Genomic DNA, 23,906 nt, shown 5'->3' on the forward strand with positions numbered 1-23,906 from the left:
GGATAAATGAAGATTCTTTTTCCTTGGATAGGTGAGATAAAAGTTTGGTGAATGGCCAGATCACTTTGCATTTTGAAAAGTATAAAGGGCAAAATGTCAGCCCTATTCCTTCCCGAGTTTTACTTACAAACCCCTAACATACTACCAAAGGTTACTTCGCCTTGATTTTAAATATCGTGCTGATTGCTCATTGCAGTATAAGATATTAATATTATTATATAATAAACTATAAGAACAGACAAAAACATGAACATGATGCTTATTCACCGCAAGTGGGGTGCGTTTTAAATAATTAATGAATGAATTAGAATCAATAGACAAATGGAAAGAAAAAAAAGGCCAATTTAGATGTGTTCGTATTCTCCACTCCAATAGCAACATCAATTCCAATTCTGATTTGGTTCGGAAAGAAGTGAAGTCATAAGTAATCTCTCCTCTCTTGTAAACATGGCAGCCGAAACGGAACCAAAGAAGATCATAATTGATACCGACCCTGGCATCGGTTAGATACATATCTATCTGGCTCTCAATTTTTGTTTGTTTTTCTTGTGGTAATCCAAATCAGTCAGAAGTCATAAGTTTCTGTTTCTTTGCTTTTTCTCACAAAATTAACTTTTACTTTGACTGCTTGATCTATCAATTCCTTGTTTCACTGAGAATTGCAAGTGGTTTCTGTAGATGATGCTATGGCAATATTCCTTGCTCTACAATCACCCGAGGTTGAAGTTATTGGACTCACAACCATCTTTGGAAATGTGTACACCACTCTGGCAACCAGAAATGCCTTGCATTTGGTATAAATATCGAGACTATCTCCCAAAAGGATTTATTGACTTATTAATGATAAAAGCCTCCTACTTTACTTGCATGCATATGCAGTTGGAGGTTGCTGGGAGAACGGATATACCGGTGGCAGAAGGATCTCATGTAACTTCAACTGTAAGTCTGTCGTACCTTCCTTTGTTCCCTTTATTTTTTCTTTATTTTGTTTTGGAAATTGCTATGAATGTTATATGAGCATTTAGAACTAATTACTAGTATACTTAATCTTTAATTGAATGCCTATACAATAATCATATAGTCTGGATACTTTACACTATTTGTATTACATTGTCAGCTCACTTGAATTTTTCAGTGAGGCACAAATGCGTAATAATTTTTTACAGTCACCATGCTATTATTTTTCTCATTTCAACCTGAATACCACAAAGTTTTATCACTTTTATATTTAATCGAGATAATTAATCTATTTTTGTTGTCAGTTGAAATCTGTTTATTTCTTTCGGGTGCATTGTAGTTGATCAACTCACTGAAAAAGTTGCACAGTATTTGCAGTATGAAGTTAAAAGTTCTGCTTCTGAAGTATTTTGTCGCACTTGAATCCATTAATTATTGTAACACTTGTTTCTTTATGCAGAATGGAACAAAACTCCGTGTTGCAGATTTTGTCCATGGTGTAGATGGACTTGGCAACCAGAATTTTCCTCCACCAAAGGGGAAGCCCATTGAAGAATCAGCTGCTTCTTTTTTGGTTCATCAAGCAAAAGTTAACCCTGGCAAAGTCACTGTGGTCGCATTGGGCCCGCTTACAAATATTGCCTTGGTATGATATATGTACAATTCTGCAATATGGCATTTTCATGTTACTCTTCATACTGTTTTTCATGATGACGATAATATATGTTTGCAGGCTATACAGCTGGATCCGGAATTTGCTAAGAACATTGGGCAGATTCTGATTCTTGGTGGTGCTTTTGCAGTAAATGGCAATGTGAATCCAGCTGCTGAAGCCAATGTGAGTATTTCCATTCTGCATCAAATTCTTAATCTTCAATATAAATATTATATCATTCACAACTCAATCTGTCTAACTCTTTGGTTGGATTTGTTCCAGATATTTGGTGATCCAGAGGCTGCAGATGTTGTATTTACAAGTGGGGCAGATGTACTTGCAGTGGGGATAAATGTTACCCACCAAGTTGTACTGACTGGTACCCCCTTTGACAAATTCCTTTGTGCTCCTTTGCTATACTTGAGTCATTTTGTCTTACTTAAATGGGTAACTGTCCTTTGATAAATCTTGTATGGTTTACTATTTCTTCAACGGTTATAGTAATTTTGTTTTATTCTTATTTCAGAATTTATGCATGTTAGTTTAGCAACATTTTATGGGTATGTTTCTAGTTTTTTATTTAATAAATTTCTAACATAAAGTTTTCAGCTCAACCAAACCCATAAAAATGTCTGGATAAATAGTGCAATAGATTGCTAAATAGTTCATTTCCTGTCTACCACATCCCAAAATTTTTTGTAAAACAAAATGGCAGAGTGAAGATGAGAATTTTTTCTATAGAAACATGTGATTATCCTGAATCTATCTATTAACAAGTTTCTTTTTTAAGGTGTAATAATCAATTAATTTACACATTTTATAGGACTCTTGATTTTATACTTATTTATAGAGGTTAGGCACCATCCATTCTTTTTTCATGTTATACACAATAGGAACTCTTGGATGATGCTTTTTTTTAATGCAGACACATGCCAAAGGCAGAGAAATAGCTCTGTATTTTGGATTCAGAAAGACAGTTCAAAAACTGAGACTAACTTCAATAATCTCTTTTTTTTCCCCCTGATAATCATCAATGACCAACCATCCCAAAGTTTAAACTGTTTGATGAAGGGTTCTTGAATGATATCCATCCATAATATTTGGAAACCATGGTTTTCTGAAACCCACTCTGAAATTTGCTGTTGTGTCTCATATGTACACTCTAGTGTTGATGAGAAGTTATCATCAGTTAAACAGCATGAGCATGATTCTATTTTAATTATGGTGTATGTCATTGAACTTTCTCTGGCACCAGACTCACCACTGTTCTGGTTTACTCATCTAATACAAAATGACTAGAATCTGATCGAGAAAAATTGGCAAGCTCAAATGGAAAATTTGTGCAATACTTGAACAAAATCTTGGATGTATATTTCTCTTACCATCGGGAGGCATACAATGTCAAAGGTTTGTGTTCATAGTGCATTTAAGAATTGGTAGAGACCTAATAATCTACTTTACTAATTATATTTACTTTTTATACAGGGGTTTACCTTCATGACCCAACTGTGGTTCTTGCAGCTGTTGATCCTTCACTTGTAACTTGCATAGAGGGTATTGTCAGAGTCCAAACGAGTGGCATTACAAGGGGAATCACAATACTCTACAACAAACAAAAAAGGTAGAAACCCCTAGCAAATGGAGTGAGTCCCTAGAGAATTAAGTCTAATTTAAGTTCAGTATTTGTCTGCTTGCTAATGCTGACTTTGTTGATAGTTCTAATGCTTTTAAAATCATTCAAAATAGTGTGTTAAGATAGTATTAGATTGCATTTTCTCCTGAATTTTTTCTCAAAAACAACAAAATCGTGCCGAAATGAATTTCTCTATTATGTGGAAGCCTTGCACTTCTACTCCATCCGTGTTCTCTTCTTATCTATCACCAGGATTCTGTTGAGCTTTTAGCATTACCTTTTGAGCTTCTATTCTTAGTTTTCAGTAGAAGTCTTCTCATGTTGTAAGCCTTTGTTCTAATACTTCTTATCTGGTACTTATCAGTTTACTCTTGATCCTTGTCATTTCAATCCAAGGATCTGCACTTCAGAGCTTAACATAAACTCACAAGACCAAGTCAAAACATTCTGTGTGACAGCAAAATAATATTATGCACAAGGGTTTTGGACCTTACAGTATTAGCATTTCCATTCTTGTTTCTACTTCGTTACATTATGCACTTAATATTATGATTTTGATGTCCAAAAATTTTAAGCTGCTTCAATGAACTAAGGTCAACAGAACTTGGGGCATGTGAGTGTCTAAGACTAGAGACCACTACAGTTTTTTGGTCCCAAATGGTGAAAATCTGGCCCAAAGTATCATCAATCAAGATTTCTTTTTCCCATATAATCTAATTTGCCTTTGATTTGTTTCATGTAGAACATGGACTTTGTTGAGGATTGCTGGAATTTTTTATTTATTAAAAAGTTTATAAGATTAAGTAGTTATTTGTAGTTAGTGACAGATCCAAAAAAATTCTTTAGTGGGGGCAAAGAAATTGTCCATAATATTTTTACTGTAAAAAAATATTACAAGCTTTTACAAAATACACAATCTCATGATAAAAAATCAAAAGGATAAAGTGGGTAAAATTAGTACCAATTTATTTTCTCTTTTTTATTTACATTCTTTAATCTAACAAAATTATCTTATGGGGACAATACCTAACTTTTTATGTGGGCAAAAACAATAATTATTTAAATATTTAAGTAAAATAATTTACTTAGTGGGGGCTACTGCCCCCATAGTTAGTAACATGCATCCTTCCCTGTTTGTAGTGACCCTTAAACTTGTCATATCAAGATGCATGAGCAAGTGTTAATGTTTATACTAATAATGCATCACTTGTACTATAAATTCACGTTTTGATTAATATATACAGCCATCTTATTCTAACACCTCATTTCCTACACTTCTTGTCTACACATCTCTTTTTTAGTAAAAGGGAAGAAAGAAATTCACCTTTTATCTTCTCTCTTCCTTTTTGCCCAAAAAAAGGTGTAAAACATAAGGTGTAGAACATTGTTATTAATACACATGTCTTCCCTACCATTCCCTTTTCACTCTGCCAATTTTTCTAGTGGACCCTTTACTTGATCCTCCAAAGATTAAGCTGTCACCATATTAGTCATCCAAAGACTTTTTTGTCACCAAATCAACCCTTCTAAGATACATAATATACCAAATTATTACTCTGTGTCACCAATTTAGTCTTCATAAGGATGAACTTTGTGGTGTTTTAGATTTTTTAGGGAATAGTTTAGTGACAATTTTTTTAAAGAAATAATGTGGTGGCATGGTAATCTTTGGAGGACCATGTAAAGGGTCTTTTTTATTAATGACTTTCAACAATGTAATGGATGATTTATGAAGATTTATGAAATGGAGTTACTCACAAACCTCTTTTGTGATAATTTATTGTCTTCAGCTTGTATTACAAACTCATTGTCAACTTTTGTAGTATTATATTCTCCAATGCATCCTTCAATGTCAACAAACTGTTAGAGGATGCTATGTTCTTAATCTGGTCGTGGCTAAGAAACTTGGAGAAAGATTTTAATATTCATTTTTATCAATGGTCGAGTCAAATCCGGCAAGGTTTTTTGTATCAGTAGTGGGTAGTTTCGCTTGCATTTCTAGCAGCTGTATTACTTATGTAGCCATAATATGGTTCCTAAACAAACTACATTAGTTTCTCTATGGAACCATGTGTATGGTAACCTACCTATGTACATAGTACCTCTGGTACTTCTTTCTCATTAATATATATATTATTATCTTTGCTGATAAAAAAAAAAAAAAAACTTTTGTCGTCCATTCGTTTTATGGCTCCTCACGTGTTTACCTTATCTCTGTTTCTAATAAACCAGGTTTGCTGAAATCAATGAATGGTCCAATAAGCCAACCGTAAAGGTAGCTGTGACAGTTGATGCTCCTAGAGTTATGAAATTGGTAATGGATCGTCTTGTGGACTCTTGAAGTAGCTATGAAGCATTCAAAAAATTCTTGTTATATTTGTGTTTTAAATTTTAAAGCACTTGAGCTCTACTTTGCATTTCATTTCAATTTCAGTGAGAAAATAAAAATTGTGTTGCTTCCTTTGTCTTCATTAATTAAATTTTCATTCGATTTCCAGTTATAATATATTGAATGGCATTCTTATTATATTCTGTTGGACACAAGATAAAAAAGAATAAGGAAACTCTTGTTAAACGTACTAGTGCAAGTAGTCCCAGTCATAGAAAATCTTGGTAATCCAATTTCTAGATTGGAGAGTACATGATAATAAAATGATTATTAATGGGAAGTTTGTCAACGAGGGATTAGAGCAGAAGTTTTCCCAGTTTGATGGTGAGGTTTTATTTTGCGTGTGGTGGAGGGTAGGTTTTATTTTAAGCTTTCCCAAGCAATGATGGTCTTACAATAAGGATTCAGGAGTGAGCACCGGAAGTAAAACGATCAAGTTTTATAGATTAAGTTCCCAGTAAACGATCAACCTAGGATTCAGGAGTGAGCCATTGCTACAATTCTGCACTTTTATGTAGTCTTCTGGGTCGTCAGGAATATACTTGACAACATTGTATTGAACGTTTAATTAAGGAGTTGCCAAATTTGGTTTCGGCTCCAAGCTGTCAAATATACTAGTATCCTATGAAGCACCAACACTAATACAGACACCGGACACGACATGGATATGAACACGTGAACACCTCTCAAACACATCAAATTCAATCCGGACACGGGCCTCGGTGTCGTGTCGGTGTCGATGTCGGTGTCGTGTCGGACACCGGACACGGCAAAAGACTGGGGTGTCCATGCTTCATAGCTAGTATCTCACTACTTCCTGATGAATTTCTTTTAAAGAGATATATTGTAAAGGAGCTTTATTGATATTGTATTCATGATCATTATAAGTTTTCAACTTGAAAACTTTCTCTTCACGTGACTCTTCTGTCATCTAGAGTGGTTAGATGGAGTGATTATTTTCATCTTCAGAGCATCTATTTACCTATCATTCTATCTTTATCTTACATGAGGAAATAAATTCTTAAAATGCAGATAATATCATTCTAAACAGTATTCTAAAATATCATATAAATCTAAACTATATCTTAGATATTTGTAAATAAAAATTTGAATTGTTTTTCAAGGATCCTTTACTCAATTAAATTTGTTAAACTCATTTTCAACGTCCGTCAAAATCATGCTTCTACTTCACAAACTTTGATATGTTTCCTGCAAATGTTTTGTAAAAAACGCCATTGGAATTGATGATTTTTTTGTGTTGATATATATTTGTAAAAAAAAAGGAGATATATTGTAAATGAACTTCATTGATATATATATATATATATATATATATATATATATATATATATATATATATATATATATATATATATATATATATATATATATATATATATATATATATATATTGCAAATGTATGATGAGGATGTGATTTTATTCTATATTTTCTATCTAATCTAACCATAGTTTTCTGTCGAGACCCGACTATTTCATCTTCTTCTTTGGGAAGGGCAGGGTGAAGGTTTATTGTTGTAGCAGATTTGGATGACATAGAATAGTTGGTATTTAAGGATCTTGATTCATCTACTCGAAACTCTATAAATGGAATCTGAATATTTCAAGAAGGAAAACAGTTGTGATTATTTAAAGAAACATTAGTTTAAGAGTTTGGGGTTATGCACTCTAATTCTCTCACTCCATTGGAGGCTATTGTTATGCCCTATCGCGAGTTAGAAAATATTATTTAGGAGTCATTAAGGGAGTTTATTTTCTCTCCAGTACTAAAAGTCTAAAACTCTTTCAACTAAGGTTGGAGATCCTCTGAGTCTCTACTTCAGTCAATCATCAAACTTACATAATTGTGATTTTTTTATACATATATGAATCATTTTAATTTAGTTTGATGCGAATTAAGTTAAAATATTATTTATTTATATACTAAGTCTTTTGTTAATTAAATTTATATATAGTAATGATTTAATTGATCATTTAATCTTTATAATTGTCCACACTTCTTTTATGCTATGGAGGGGAAATACAACCCCGCTACACTAAACTAAGTGAGCAAGCTATGAGATTGAGATCCTTCAAAAGGAGAAAACTATAATCCTGAAACTCTAGGTTTTAGTCTATGTGAATAATTTTTTGTATGTTATATATTTTCCTTATTGTAATTGCTTTAATTAATTAAAACATATTTATATATACTCACTGTAATTACCTTAATTTATTTATATCAAAATATATACTTATAATAACTAATTACTTTAACTATACATTTTATGAATTAAAAATCAAATAAAAAAATCCAGTTAAATTTCAAAAATTAAATGAATGTAGTGTTATAACATGATGTTTGTTTACTTAACAACAGCTTTTTTGTTTACTTTAAAAAAAAATTATATTAATACATTAATAATATTGATACAGTCGATGATCAAATATTTTAAAAAATAGAATGATTAAAATTATAATTTAAAAGTATAAAATTCTGAATAGAGCAATACAATTAACATATTTCAATGGTTAAATGTCACTTTCCAATTAAAATGAAACTTTTTAAATTTAAAGTATCAAAGTAAAAAAATATTAAAATATAATAGATAAAGGTGATATTTAACCTAAAAAAATCTCCAAAAAAATATAATTAATTAAAAAGTTTAAACGTAATTTTGATTTTCCGATTTTTTAAAATTTGTAATTTTAGTAATGTTATTTTAAAATGGAGATATTTAATCTTTATATTTTTTTTCAAAATCTATAATTCTGTTTTAAAATAAACACATTTAGTTATTTAATTTTGTAAAAATCTATCATTTTAATTTTTCTATCAAATTCAAAAAAAAAATTGAATGATAAAAAAAATTAATTTAATATGACGTGACATGAAATTATTTCATTTATTTAATTATGACATAATTAACATTAATATTTTATCATTAACACTTTCAGTTTGAGGTTGAAAATTAAAAAAATTAGATGTTTTAAAATAAGAGATGAAAATTGTGGATTTTGAAAAATAAAAAGAAAAAAATTGAGCTGCCTAACTGGACTAAACAGGGGAAGCAACCTAGTAACCGAAGCCAGAAAGAGGATTGAGCTTTGAGCCAGAGACTATGGCTTTTACTTCTTCATGTTCTCTTGCTTCTCAGTTTCTCCCTCCCATATATCATTCTGCAATCCCTTTTCACTCAACGAACTGCACAAATTTGTCATTCCCCGCTGTTCCGACTCCAAGACAACAACCACTGTTGTTTTCTTCAACCTCAACTTGCTTAGCAGCAGCGGCGGCGTCAAACTCAAACAGCACTTCGAATTCCAATAACAACAACCCTGCTTCAGCTTCAGCTTCGTCGAAAGAGAAGAAAGTAGAAGTGGAAGTGGAAGTGGAGGAGGAGCTGCCGTGGATTCAGGAAAAGGCTTTGGACCTGGTCGAGTTCACGGGCTCCGTTACCCAAGCCATTCCCGGGCCCAGAGTGGGTCCCACCTCCTTGCCTTGGATTCTCGCTATTCCTCTCACATATGCTGGCCTTACTTTCGTCATTGCCTTTGTCAAGACCGTCAGGAAATTCTCTTCTCCCAAAGCAAAACGCCGCAGACAGGTCTGTCCCTCATTCATTATTCCAACAATTTATGTTATCAAAACTTTGTTGACTTTCTCTAAATTTCCAGGTCAGTAAAAATGCGACGCTATGCAAGTCGCTGGATGATTTATTTCAAAAAGGAAGAGATGAAGTTAAGCTTGATGCTCTCAAGCAAATTGAGAATAAGGTGAGGTGCATCATCCTAATCCTGCACACCTTACTATGTTTTATGGTCACTATTAGTTCTTGAATTTCATAATTTCAAAATGAGAACAATAACTACTGAGAATCATTATTTATTAAGGTTGGCTTGTTTGAATTTTTAAATAATCAAACTTTATCCTTCTATTTGCTTTGTTGTTTGCACGTGTTGATCATATGTTGTTAACTTGACATCACTGTTGCTTACAAATTACAATTGAAATATTGTGTTTTCTCTCACATATTAAATGTGTATGGTTGAGATATCTCTGTAATGACTGTTTTCACTCCTATTTGTTCAAGATTTTGGTTTGTTTCTATGCCAGTGCCATGCCTTATCATCTGCCTAGAATTCATGCTTCTTTTTTATCAGCCAATGTTAGTTGTTAATTGTTAGTATTTTGTTAGTGGGGGGATTCAAACCCACGGCCTCTCCCCCCCTTCCTTCTCCCTTCACAACCAAGTCAATCTTATGATCCCTGAATCCATGCTTCATTACAGGTGCTATTATATTTTATTTGTTAGTGGGGGGATTCAAACCCACGACCTCTCTCCCCCTCCCTTCTCCCTTCACAACCAAGTCAATCTTATGATCCCTGAATCCATGCTTCATTACAGTTGCTATTATATTTTATTTGTTAGTAGGGGGATTCAAACCCACGACCACTGCCCCCCTCCCTTCTCCCTTCACAACCAAGTCAACCTTATAATCCCTGAATCCATGCTTCATTACAGTTGCTATTTTATTTTAGTTTACAAAATTAATTTCAACAATGATCCATCTGGTTGACTGTAATTGCTGTTCTTGTAATGTAAAAAAATGACAACTGATAATTTATCCTGATAATATTCGTTATACTTCATAGACTAATGAGTTGCATTTGTTGCTTGTATGACCTTAAAAAAAATGAATTGTCGATGCCTTGATGTTTCACTTCCTAAGCATGATAAATTTCAAGGTGAAATTGTTTCTTTTGTGCAATTGAGCAGATAAACAAACAGTTAGGTTTGGAGTTTTTCTATGTAAAGGATCTTACCATCTGTCTTAGTCAGGAAATATTTCTTGGCCTTCCATTTGCTTGCTGAGGAAAATCTCATGGAGAAAACAGTTTCAGTTTGCTGGCTTTGATACTTTTGTGTGCTTGTGCATTTGTGTCATATGATCTTACCAACTGTATATTCATATTCAGACAGGTTTTGATTTGGAAGAAATATTGCGCAAGTATATCAGGTATGCTCTGAATGAGAAACCATTCAATCCTGACATGGTAGCTGATTTAATCCAGCTAAGGAAAGCTTCTATGTTAAATGATTCACAAGTTGCTGAGATTCTGAATGAAATTTCACGACGAATTGTGCGAGACAAAGGTAGTGTATTTTGAATGTTGGACTAGATGCTTAGTTGATCACTCCTAGTGCATGGTTGTATCTTATAGCCAAGGTCTAGGAAAAGTAATCCAAATTCTGATGAACTGTGAAACAAATATTTTTCTCTGGCTTGTTCTGTATATTCCCAAGGGTTTAGTATTTGGGTCCATGATGTCAAATTCAAATATTTTTTTTTTCAAATATATATAGAGTGGTGGCATGTTAGTTTGAACCTGTGACCTCCTGCCCCCAGAAACTAACCAAACCACTCACCACTAACCCAAGCACAGTGGCTTAGTTCAAATGGTTTTTAAATGCGAGAATTGTAAAACAATGACTATTCTTAAATGTCTTAATTTCCTTCTAGTCTTCCTGCTATAATTGATGTTACTCGAAAGCAGTCTAATATATAGGTGACTTGGCCGTAAAATAGCTGAGGAAAATTTATTTGATGTTATTTGAACTTTTCTTTGGCTTATTTGGCAATGAATCTAACTATCAATTTGTCATTAAAGAGATTCATATATTGTGTAAGTGAAATAGCTTTTAATAGGAAATAAGGTTATGGAGTAAGAAAATGTACATTGTGCAATAAATAGAAAGGGACCCTTGTCTTTAGGGTGATGCAGCTAGCATCAATCATAGAAGAGTTGAGGGCTAATTTATTAACAGTCCAAGATCATATGAAGGTCCAGCCTAACAAAAGGAGAAGAGAAGTGTCGAAGTACAGTTTGAGGAAGGATATTGAGTGTTCCTCAAGTTGCAACCTTACTGGATGTAAACCTTGGCAAGAAAAAGGTTTGAGAAGTTGGGTACACGGTACTATGGCCCTTATCAAATTAAAAAAAAAAGGGTGCATTAACTTATAAATTATAGCTGCCAACAGTGTGCTCTATTAACCCAGTTTTATGTATCATTGTTTTAGAGAGCTGTTGCCCCTTCCTCAGTGGTTCAACCTCTTCCTTCATTGATAGACAACATGGAATTGCAAGTCACCCCTGAATCTGACCTAGTCGCCAATAATAATGCTTCAGGAAAAGTACAAATGCCTACTTGTGAGGATTGTTTGAAATTGTTCAGTATCATACATCAGCAATTCCCAGAATTTTGCATTGAGGACAAGGTGAATCTTTTGGAGGGGAGTATTGTTATGCCCCCTATCAATATAGTCTATAGTAGAAGCTCTATGGGGCCAACTTAGAGAGGCCCAACTCTGTTGTGATTAGCTGAATAAGGAATATGGAAAAAGGGGGTAGTTACAATAGAGGAGAGAATAAATTGAGAGGAACCATGTCAAAAGGGCATCAATTTTGACAGTTGGAGGGTATATTCAACAGAGAAAAGGCTCTTGAATTTCCTTGAGTCTCATTCTTCCCTATAGGGGAAATCCTTCCAAGAGAGTCTCATAGCAATAATACAGACTTTTGTGTATTCTTTTTCTTTCTTTATCCCTACCTAGCTGTACCAGTACCCTACAGCTTACTTTAATGTGCCTATATTTGTGGTGATTTGTTTTAGTTGCTTTAGCATTGTGTTTTACATGATCTTTTCATATATATTTACTGTCTGGTTCTGTAAGCATGAACCAAACTTCAAACTTGAAATAGCTGTTAGTGTGAAGTTGCAACACTTTATTGAGTGTTATATGACCGTTGTTTTCTTCTGAATATTAAAGCTTTCTCAAGCTACATGCTTTTAATAATAGCAACATGAGAGTCAGAAAGAATGGGTATTGATAATGAGAGAGAAGAGAACTGATCTCCCCCTTTAATATTTTTTCACTCTGATTTTTTTTTTTACAAATTTAATTAAATGAACCCATTTTAAGTCAGGACCTTTTTATTTCTATTCTCTGACTCTGATTACATTTAAATGATTTTTAGGCCCTATTGTGATGGATAAATCAGGTTATACCGAAAAGGGTTTTAAGAGAAAAATAGCTGTTCAGGCCCTTTTTGGAAAGGTCTTCTATCTGTCCGAGGTAAGTAACCTCAAACAGTCAATTTTGATACAAATTCTGTTCGCCTATATCTGTCTCTGTATGTAAATAAAATAAGCTCTTTTAACTGTCTTTGGCATTGGATATGGTAGTGCCTTTATTTTGATTCTAGGATTTCATAAACAAATCTTAGGGACCCATAATACTGAAATTAAGTGTTGCATTATTACAGAAGAAATTTTGTGTCTTTTTTTATCTCCTAATAAAATGCGTATTAGGGAAATACTCAAAAGGTTGTACCTAGTTTAATTATGGGTTTTATTTATGGTTTCAGGAAGAAATCTGGTATTTAATTCTTTGGTATATATTAACATTGGAGTATGTAATTTGTTACTGCTCTAAAATATTCTGATACTTTTTTTTTTTAATTTCTTAATGTGAAAAGGTTCATGAGAGAGTGAGTCTTAACACAATGGTAATATTGTTGTCTCGTGTCTTTGAATACATTTTTTTCTTTCAATTTTTTTAATGTTAAAAGGATCATTAGAGTGAGTCTCGGCACAATGGTAAATTGTTGCCTTGCGACTTTGAAGTCACAGGTTCAAGTCTTGGAAACAGCCTCTCCACATGTAGAAGTTAGGCAGGCTGTGTCTATCCTTCCCTAACCCCACTAGGTGGATAGCCTTGAGCATAGGGTCACCTTTAATTTAAAAGGCATTTAATGACCATACTTGTAATTGTGTCTGTTATGTGTTTAATGTATGACTTGATTAAATTTTCCTCCTACTATGTTTCCAGCTGCCAGAGTTTTGTTCAAGAGATAGCTCCTTAGTTGTCAAGGAAATCTTCGGTGTTACAGAGTATGTTCTATATGCTTGCTTTCTTGTCAAACTTGATATCTCTATCAGCATTCTTATTATGTAAATATAGCTTGCATTAGAGATGTCAAGATGGCTACAAATGTATATCAGCATTCTTTTTTATGAACAAACTGTCTTCGTTGTCAGAATAAAAAAAAAGGATTAAAAACACCATTGTACAAGCTAAGAATTTTATTTTTTTTTTGTTTTCTTTCTCAGTGAAGATGCTGACAAACTCAGAATCCACACAATCTCTGAAGCTGGCAGCCTAGATGCACTTGAGAAGATGGTTGATAGTTCAGATTCAGAGGATGCTAGCGAGGATTCATTCGAGGCCTCTTAATGCAAATCATATTTCAGTGTTTATCATTTGAAAAGGTCAAAGAATAAATTGATGCTGCAAATTAACTGTACAACACCATCATCGGCTCCCATCCGGAAGAGAAAATTTTAGAGGAAGGCAGTGATTCAGTACTTTTACTTTACGTACAATTTACAGTGTAACTTCTTACATACTTTCGAGATCCATGATATTTGCTTGATATTTTTGTTATTACGGTCTTATAAGTCAGTCTTAGCGGCATAACGGCATTGATGTTTAAACTGGAGAAATTGATAGTGATACGTTTGGATATAGATAAAGAATCATATATGTTCATTTGGGTTCACACTTTGACACACAAGGAGCCACTTTCGTGTCTGGATTTCCGCTTCAAATGGTGTGGTTGGGCTGTGATTTGGCTACCTCATTGTTGGACATGAAAATGCTATAGTTCATGTGGGAGGACCATGGAAATTTGGATAGGGGAGAGAGGGAAGGGACGTAGGCACAATTGTCCCCATACTAAGCCTTGATTTGGTTGAACAATGAGATAAAATTTTCAAAATTTTATTTGAGTCCCACACCTTTACTACACTATTTTAATTTAAATATTTTTTTCTCAATTCTCTTCTGTTTCATTTCATTCAACACAACTTACCCTAAAATACACATATCCATTTGTATACTAACTATTAATAATGATCAATCACATGTTTCAAGCAAGCACACCTGTAGGTGTATAATGATCTTAACTATACAGTATAAAAATTGTATTCTTAATAATTAAAATAAATAAAAATGTTTATTTTTTATATTTTTTGGAAAAATTAAAAATTAGATCACCAGTCTTTGGTTGAGTAGCTTTTGTTGTCATTTTTGGCTTTGGTAGAAATAACTACAAGTGTAAGTAGTAATGTTGATTCAGTCAGGTGTTCCAAGCACAAGCAAGCACGCCTGCATGTATTTGACTATTGTAAGCAAATGTAATTTAATTTTGTGGTCATCAATGAATTTGGCATTGAATCGAAAGCTGCGCGATGTAAGGCAGTGGCAACGGACATGGAATGGGTCCTGCTTCTCCACGCTTCCACGATCACAACATGCAGAGCAGCTGCTTTGTCATTGCACCAATCTGAGCCATCTTCAGCAGACACAAGGTTTCATGCTTACCAGAGGTCTCGACCAAGATGACATCCTACTCGCCCGATTTATATACACCTCCGCTTCTCTGGGCTTATCCTCCTATGCCTATTCTGTTTTCATCAGTAACCACCGACCCAGCATCTTTTTCTACAACAACGTCATTTGGGCTCTATCTTCATCCAATCCCACGCGTGCCATTTCTCTGTTCAACGCCATTCGCCTGCTTGGGATGCCACCCGACTCTTACTCTTTCCCCTTTGTTCTGAAGGCCGTTGTTTGTTTATCCGCCGTCCATGTTGGCAAGCAGATTCATTGCCAAGCTATTGTTTCTGGGTTGGACTCCCATCCCAGTGTGGTCACATCCCTCGTTCAGATGTATTCTTCTTGCGCTCACCTTTCTTCTGCCCGGAAGCTATTTGATGGAGCCACTTTCAAACACGCTCCCCTCTGGAATGCTATGCTCGCAGGTTATGCTAAGGTGGGTAATATGTCTAATGCCCGCAACTTGTTTGAATGTATGCCTGAAAAGGATAGGGATGTTGTTTCTTGGACTACACTTATTTCAGGATACACGCAGACTCATAGTCCCAATGAGGCTATCACGCTCTTCCGCATTATGCTGCTCCAGAATGTGCAGCCAGATGAGATTGCAATTTTGGCTGTGCTGTCTGCCTGTGCTGATTTGGGTGCTCTTCAGTTGGGGGAGTGGATTCACAACTACATTGAAAAGCATAATAATAAATTGCGTAAGACTGTCCCTCTTTGCAACTCTCTCATAGATATGTATGCCAAATCAGGCGACATAAGTAAGGCACGCCAACTGTTTCAGAATATGAAGCATAAAACGATTATAACCTGGACAACCGTGATTTCCGGACTTGCTTTACATGGTTTTGGAAAGGAGGCCCTTGATGTATTTTCTTGCATGGAGAAGGCTCGAGTCAAGCCAAATGAAGTGACCTTAATCGCCGTCCTTTCCGCATGTAGCCATGTTGGATTGGTTGAACTGGGCCGCAATATTTTCACGTCTATGAGATCCAAATATGGAATTGAACCCAAGATTGAGCATTACGGCTGCATGATTGATTTGCTTGGACGTGCTGGATATCTTCAAGAAGCAATGGAACTAGTTAGGGTGATGCCATCCGAAGCAAATGCAGCTGTATGGGGATCGCTTCTTTCTGCTTCAAATAGATATGGTGATGCTGCGCTAGCAGCGGAAGCTTTGCGTCATCTAAGTGTGTTGGAGCCCCACAATTGTGGGAATTATTCGCTCTTATCCAATACGTATGCTGCGCTTGGTTGGTGGAAGGAAGCTGCTATGGTAAGGAAGGTTATGCGGGATACGTGTGCGGAAAAGGTTCCAGGTGTCAGTTTTGTTGAGCTGAACAATAGAGTATATGAATTCATTGCCGGAGACAAATTAAACATCTGCTTTCTGGACGTCCTACAAAGCATAAATGGGCAACTGATCGAAGATGCTTTATCTGAAAAGTGGACCAATGACGACTGACTTGTATATTTTTAATTATATATTTTAAAATGTTAATATCTTTATTTGATCAATGTAAAACATATTATATTTTTTATTGAACTTGATCTTTTGACTTTTATAATTTTAAATTATACTCAAATTAATTTAGTATTTCCTTAATAATTTTATAATTTGTCTTTCTAGTAAGCAATTCACATGATACTTGTTTATTTTATATACGTAAATTTTGTAGAAATAAATATACAAATAAATACCTTTAATCATATGAATTATACTATAATTAAAATTTGTAATAAATAATTTTTTTTTATGAATGGTAAAGATACAAAAACAAACCAAAACAACATAACGCAAACTCAATCCCTCCTCGCGAAAGAAATTCCCATAGCATCAGTTAACATAATCTGCACAAGTGCCGCAGGACATGAAGGCCAAGTCTTTAAGCTCCATGGAGTTCGCACCAAACTTAGCAGCCAATTAACACTCTTATTTTCTTCTCGCAAAGAATGAACAAAGTTCAGATTCTATGTGGAGTTGACTAACGATCAGATATCCTCGACCAAAGTCGCATAAGGATGAGACTCAGGAACACCATCCTTTACAAGATTAATAGCAGATTTAGAGTCCAATTCACATATGATATCCAGATAACCTTTGCTCTTGGCTATGGAGAGCCCTTTCTGAATAGCGAATGAAGAGCTCCGCAAAAAGATTAGTGGCAAAACCACAACTACCCCAGAAACCAAATAACCACTGACCACAATCATATACCAAAAAATACCACCAAAACCTGAAGCACATAAGTTCGCTATAGTGAGAAAAGATCTATTTTTGGTTTTTGAAAGAATTTTTGGAGAAAAAAAAAAACAAAGATACAGAACGTTGTTAACATCAAATTCATAGTATTTACATATGTAACTCAAATCCTAATCATTTTTTCATTGCAATCATGATTCAACTTAATTGATTAATCCTAATTCCTTAGGAGTATGTTTGGATAGATAATTTTAACTGAGGAAAGTAATTTATCAGATAATTTAAATTTCTGTAATTTAGAATTCATTGTTTGGATGTTTTTTTGTGAAGAATTTAAAATTTTAGAATTTTAAAACAGAATTTTAAACAACTAAAAATCTGGAATTTCAATTTTCTTCTAAAATGTGAGAAATTGAAATTCTCTTCTTACCGTCTTCTTCAAGAAACACCGTCTGAGATTGTGGAATATCGTTCGGGCCTGAGAACGTAAAGGAACGCGTATAACTAGTACACCAATCATATCTTTTCTTTTTTTCATTCATTTTTTTTCACCCTCATAATTTTAACTTTTTTATCCAAACACAATTTTGAAAATAAAATAATTTCAATTGAAGTATTTGAAATTCTTAGAATTTAAAATTTCTCAAAATTTTAAATTCCTCCATCCAAACACACTCTAGGTGTTTAATCCTTGACTCCTAAGTCAAACTCCTAATTCCATAGGTAATTTAACAATAAAACTCAGAATATGAATAATGAATCAATACAAGGCAAAAACGTAATTTCATTCCTAAAGTCAATGTAATTTCATTCCTAAAGTCAAGTTCTTACACAATTCTAATCCAGATCTAGGATATAAACTTGCATTGTTTCCACACAATTCAATCCCTAAAAGCTAGGTTGATCAAGTCTAAGAATACATCTAAACAAAGAATTTGAATAGGATCACATTACTAAGAAAATTGATCAAATATAAAGAATTACATACCTGAATTTTACATCATTTAATCAGCAAGTTGCAAAGTTAGCTCATTTGGATCATGATAGATCCAAAAAGAAATTTAAAATGTTGAATACAAATGAAGATAAAAGAGAAACGAAAGAGAATTTCATAAATCTAATTTCTGAGATCTAAAAATAAACAAAAGATCTATAAAAGATTTTTCAAATTCTTTTAAAGAAAGTTGAAATTATATAATTTTTAGTCATGGCAGACTTTCGTTGTAGCAAGGACAATTCTCACTTCAACGAAACTTTATTGATTACAATAAATATTTCACTTGAATATTCTTGATGCTTTTGACCCATTCTCATTGTGGCAAGATGTATTTGTTGTGATAAGTTCTTATTCAACTCATAGTCTTTAGACTTCAGATTCAATGTGACAATGCGCACAACCTATGTTGTATGCATAATCAATATAAAAAATTATCATCGTAAGTTCAGATTTACCAAACCTACGTCCAGACAAAAAACATTAAATTTTAATTTTGTGAGGACAAAAAACATACTGAAAATTCTACAAGAATTAATTCTGAAAATTTTAATATTTATGTGGATTAAATTAATTCATTTTTAAAAACTTAAAGATCAAAATAAACTTTTAAAAATTTAAAGATCAAATTGATAATTAAATAATTTTTTTATTCTTTTGGTCATTACCACAAGTGCCACATCCATAAATTTTCTTTATTGGAGGCAAAACAAATAATCTATAATAACTTTACTTATGAAAAATATTATTAACTTTAAAAAAATATAAAAAGTTCATGACAAACAATCAAAATACCTAATTTTTTACAATTGTCCCCTTTGTTTTTTCTTACCAAGTATTAGAGAAATTGGGAAGGTTAACATTTAAAAGGTAGAGCGGGTAAAATTAAAACCAGATTTTTTGTTTCTGTAAGTAAATAGACGGTGATGATTTTTTTAATCTTTTTTATATATTTAATTTCTCTTTTCTTTCTCTCTTTTCCGAATTTATCCCTTCGTTTTTTTGGTGTTTCTCTTCTATCTCCTACTTTCTACCCATTACCTTCGTCTCTTTGCCTCTTCGTGTCCATTGCTTTTCTTACACGCACAGGACTTGGCTGCCTCCTTTGCGAACACGCCTCGCCGACGTCGATGTCTCTTTTCTTCGCGAACAAAGCTGCATTCAGGAAGAAGCTCGGAAACGAGGATTGCCGGAAAAGAGCAAGCGGGGTTTCGGGTTGGAAGAAAAGGGGAATTAGGGACAAATTGGGAAAGGGTGAAAAAATGAAAAAAAGAAGAAATAATTTTAGCATTTGATTAAAAAAGCAATATATCTAACGGTGTATATTTTGTTTCCCACTGTGGGAAACTTACTTCACTTTCCCATGATAGACACATTATTCTTCGTTCCATTTTAGCACCACAGAATTGCCCGGTATCTAGATATGCATAGATAAAGAGGAATTGGATTTCACTGGCGAACGTTATGAATACTTGCACTATTATTATGAATTCCATGCCAGTTCCTTCTCCTTTGTTGATAAAGTCCTTTAAAACATTTCCATCGTTCAAATGCTGCAGCAAGAGCTCAGATGAGAAGGGAAGTGAAGATGTGAAGGACACATTATCTGGGGTGGTGGACGAGCAAGTTGAAGAGTTCTTGAGTAGAAAAGAGAACAAGGTTTTGCTGGATGGCTTAGAGAAGGCGTCGCAGAGGGTTGAGATGGCTAAGAGAGAACTTGCTCTGATCCGAAAACAAGAATTTGCTGTCAAGCAGTTGAAGGATTACGTCAACCAGCTTGAAAGCAAAGTTTTCGAGGTAATGCTTGTTTTTCTCTTCATTAGGTATCAAACTCTTAGGATAAAAAATTGAGATTAATCACTGCACTTTACCAATCTTTGAAGGCCATGTGGTAAAAAATGCCCTAACTCTTGTGGCTGGAATAAGTACTGCATTTATGTAGATCTCTGTAGTTTCATGGGACCTACTGAAGCCATACTATTGCTAGTGAATCTTCTCCAATTGCACCAATGATCTCGGCAATTTCCTCATAAATCAAGAATAAACAATCTTGTTGGGAAATGCCTTTCAGCCTAGAAACAGACTTAACAGAAACATAGACAGATACATGAAATGATGAAAAAGGCAGCCAATTACCCCTTGAAATCTTGTTTGCCATTGCTAAAAGTTATAGCACTCTATTATCCAAGTGCTGTCCTATACATAAAAATGAAAAATGAGCTCACATAAAAAAACAATATGAAAAATGAGATAGCTTCAACTATTTATAAAACATCAAGCGAAAATGTACCAAGTCAACATTAACTGGTGCTCTGTAACAATGATAACAACCATCTATATGAAACAAAAAAATTATAAAAGAAGAATATTTCTAAAATATATAATCTTGTTTTAATGAACTAAATGCACATTTGATCATAGTGCAACTTAAATCAGTGACCTCCCATTTGAAGAAATCTTTGAACAAAAAGAACATGATACTTCAACAGTTCAACACTTCAACAGACTATATATAAGAGTATGATGGCCGTGCTTTTTAGCATAAATGAACACAACAAATGTGAAATCATTGTTGCCAAGTGCCAACTTTCCGAGTTGTGCAGAATCTGAGCCCTTTTGAAAAAAAGTTAAGCAGGTTAAGTTGTTATCTGGTGGGCCAGGAGAAGGTTGTTTGGAAACCATTTCTGAAAATAATAGTACTCAAATTGTTCCTTCCAATGGTCCATCTTTATCAAGTACACAGTAAACTATTTAACAAAAACTGAACTAGAGCTTTAAGAACATAAAAAAAAAGCAGTAAATTATTTAACAAAAAATAGAACTAGAGTTCTCTCTGTTTCTGCTGCATTTCAACCTTGATTCAATTAGCACTTTATTTTGAAACTTTAGTGAATGGCTGAAGCTATCTTATTGTAGTTTGAAAGCAATAGAACCTATCTCCTTGATTACTTGATAAGGCCCATTATATTTTGCTTCCAACTTGGAGTGCATCTGCCCTTGTATCGACCCCTGCCTGTGTGGTCTAATTTTCTAGTCTACACAATCACTTTCTTAGATGTTAGCTGGTCTTCATAGTGCTTCATATGATCTTGTGCCTTGCCAAATGATGTTTAAGTTGTTGCAGCAGTTCATCTCAAGTCTTGTGCAACTGTCTCCACCAAAACCTCCCTAGGTATGAATTTAGACAAGGAAGGTGGAGGTCTTCCATAAAACCCCTTGAATGGCGTACATCCTGCTGCCCCATGATAGTTAGTATTATACCAATATGTGCCCAATGAAGGAACTCCTCAGCTTTGGCTGTTCTGAAGTGAAACAGCACCAATATGTCTCCAATGTTCAATTCAACACTTCTTTTGTCTATTAGATTCTAGGTGATACGTTGACACATCCTTAAAGTGGCTCTCTGCAATGAGAACAGGAGGGAGTATTTACCTTGTGACTAAAAAGTATTGTGTAGTTTACCATGTGTTGTTGACTTGATTTCTTATGATTGTTTGATTTATACTCGAGTCAGTACTAACAAAAATTGAGTGAGTCTAAGATTGGAGAATGTCAAAGAGACATATCAGAGGCAAAAGCCTTGGTGGAGGAAGCAGAACGCTCTCTGTTGGTAAATGTGGGAGGTCCTGAAAATGGCAGTACATCCATGGGGATGAAAAGTGAAGACATCGATAGAGATGAAGAGAGATGGGAGTCAGTAAAAGCAGCATCAATTTCTGCCCTTGTTGGTACTTTTTCAGGGCTCCCCATATGCTTCACTCAGGTCACCAACACAACTCAGCTGCTTCTCCCTTTAGCAATCAACTTCATTTGCTGTGCATTGTTTGGAGTGACTTTTCGGTACACTATAAGGAGAAATTTGGATGATGTTCAACTTAAGACAGGGGTAGCAGCAGCTTTTGGTGTTGTTAAAGGTAACCATATTACCATGCTTACATGTTAAATATGTTGAAATTTTGTCTGCATCGATTTAGATTTTAGATAAAATAGTATGTTGTCTTTTGTGGTCTTGAGTTGAATGCTTTCTTGAAACAGTGCAATCTAAAAAAATTTAATGGTAATACTGAAACAAACTTGTGATGCAGGTCTCGCAACCTTAGGTGGTGGACCACTTCCTGAACCAAACATTGAAAGCTTCTTGTCACATGCCCAGGAAGGGACAATTTATTTGTCTGAGAATCTTTTGATTTTTGTTTCTGCTGCTGTTGCTCTAGATTACTGTTTAAAGACAAGGCTTTTGAGCCCTTTTCCAATTGATTGATCTTAGCTTAAATACAAATTAATTTTTTCAATTATCATGGCTTAAATGGACACTGATCAATTTGTTGCTATTGTTTCAATCCATTCTGTCCCAAAAATCTCTGATAGTCTGCTAAAAAGTCTTCATTTGCATTCGAATATTTATCGGTTATGTTGTTAAGCTGTGACACTTGGTCTCTCTGAATCAATTGTGCAGTCTGTTTTTAATTATTCACTTTAGAACTTTTAATCCCACTTGTGATAAACTTATTCACTTTAGAACTGATTTTTAATCCAACTTGGGATAAACTTGGTAAATTATTTCTTTTGGCTTCTGTACTCAGTATTTGTGTTATAGGGCAGCAGTAGATGAATGATTGGGTAGGCATGGAGCACTACTCATTACCTATGTGATATCTAAAGAGCTTTAAGACAGCAGAAAGACAAGTAATAATACAACATGAAATTATCTTTGCCAAACGGCTACACTTGCTTTTTCTCTATCCATTGAATGCCATATGTTCACTGTTATAGGATATCATCCTACAGTTATAAACCTGCCTCAACTGTTTGGTGCAGCCATGCAGCTCTGCACTCAGTCAATAGTGCTCTGGCAATGTGTGGTGATGCTACTGGATGATAGGTGATTTTTGTAGAGTTCTTTATTTTATTTTTGTTTCTATTTATGTTATTATTATGTGATGATATTTTAATAATATTAAATCAATCCTTATCTCAACAAACCAACCATTAGGGCTGAGCAGAAATGTTTTTTCGGTCCTTTTACCTTGGGGTATACACCTTGTCTTATTTTTATTGTCAATAATTCAAAATCCACTTATCCCTTTTGTTGATGATTATAGTTTAGTCATGAATTTCTAGTCTTTTAAATATGCCCCTTTCTTTTCCTGTCATTTTGGCCTCATGCTAGCCATCTTATTTTCCCCACTTAGTTGATGAAGTTGTCCTCCTTGGAGCATGTAGTGTGGAACCCTGAATCAAATAATTTTATTATGCTACTCCTTTGAATATTTTTCTTTTCTACTCTGAATATTTTTCTTTTCATTCCTTTCTGGCTGGCTGTATCATCTGCATTTATAACAAGAAGCGATAAGTTTAAAAAGAGTTTATGAGAAGAATTATTCCTTGGGAGAAGATAAACATTTCCTGGGACACATTTCCTTATCACATTCAGTAATTACCTATTGTTCCTATTTGTTCTTTTACAATTTAGTGTCTTCTCTTATCTGAAATTTATCCGAGAGCTATTAAATATAACTTTTATCATTATGTTGCAGTGGTATCACCCTTTTGTTATAAATAGGATAGGATACCCTTGGATCCTTCTACTATTCTTGGAAATCAGA

The 23,906-nt window shown here is 34.1% G+C and overlaps 4 protein-coding genes across 4 annotated transcripts; all 4 read left to right on the forward strand.

The window, feature by feature from the left end:
• Positions 1 to 220: 220 nt before the first annotated feature.
• LOC100804545 (probable uridine nucleosidase 2) lies at positions 221 to 5,703 on the forward strand. The gene is made up of 9 exons (XM_003556920.5): positions 221 to 502; positions 679 to 794; positions 880 to 939; positions 1,418 to 1,603; positions 1,691 to 1,795; positions 1,895 to 1,991; positions 2,912 to 3,019; positions 3,098 to 3,233; positions 5,478 to 5,703. The coding sequence occupies exons 1-9, from the start codon at positions 448 to 450 to the stop codon at positions 5,584 to 5,586; spliced, it is 972 nt and encodes a 323-aa protein (XP_003556968.1). The 5' UTR covers positions 221 to 447; the 3' UTR covers positions 5,587 to 5,703.
• Positions 5,704 to 8,657: 2,954 nt separating this feature from the next.
• LOC100804019 (uncharacterized) lies at positions 8,658 to 14,143 on the forward strand. Its single transcript, XM_003556919.5, has 6 exons — positions 8,658 to 9,240; positions 9,311 to 9,409; positions 10,614 to 10,791; positions 12,675 to 12,772; positions 13,529 to 13,590; positions 13,810 to 14,143. Exons 1-6 carry the CDS (start codon positions 8,755 to 8,757, stop codon positions 13,931 to 13,933), a joined length of 1,047 nt encoding a protein of 348 aa, XP_003556967.1. The 5' UTR covers positions 8,658 to 8,754; the 3' UTR covers positions 13,934 to 14,143.
• A 329-nt stretch (positions 14,144 to 14,472) lies between these two features.
• Positions 14,473 to 16,649, forward strand: LOC100808631 (pentatricopeptide repeat-containing protein At5g56310). Its single transcript, XM_003556925.5, has one exon. It carries the CDS (start codon positions 14,826 to 14,828, stop codon positions 16,566 to 16,568), a length of 1,743 nt encoding a protein of 580 aa, XP_003556973.2. The 5' UTR covers positions 14,473 to 14,825; the 3' UTR covers positions 16,569 to 16,649.
• Positions 16,650 to 19,695: 3,046 nt separating this feature from the next.
• Positions 19,696 to 22,592, forward strand: LOC100803482 (uncharacterized). Its single transcript, NM_001254139.2, has 3 exons — positions 19,696 to 20,097; positions 21,842 to 22,214; positions 22,386 to 22,592. The coding sequence occupies exons 1-3, from the start codon at positions 19,765 to 19,767 to the stop codon at positions 22,559 to 22,561; spliced, it is 882 nt and encodes a 293-aa protein (NP_001241068.1). The 5' UTR covers positions 19,696 to 19,764; the 3' UTR covers positions 22,562 to 22,592.
• Positions 22,593 to 23,906: the final 1,314 nt, after the last annotated feature.

This window comes from Glycine max, chromosome 9, assembly GCF_000004515.6.
Source record: "Glycine max cultivar Williams 82 chromosome 9, Glycine_max_v4.0, whole genome shotgun sequence".
NCBI classification, from domain to species: domain Eukaryota; kingdom Viridiplantae; phylum Streptophyta; class Magnoliopsida; order Fabales; family Fabaceae; genus Glycine; species Glycine max.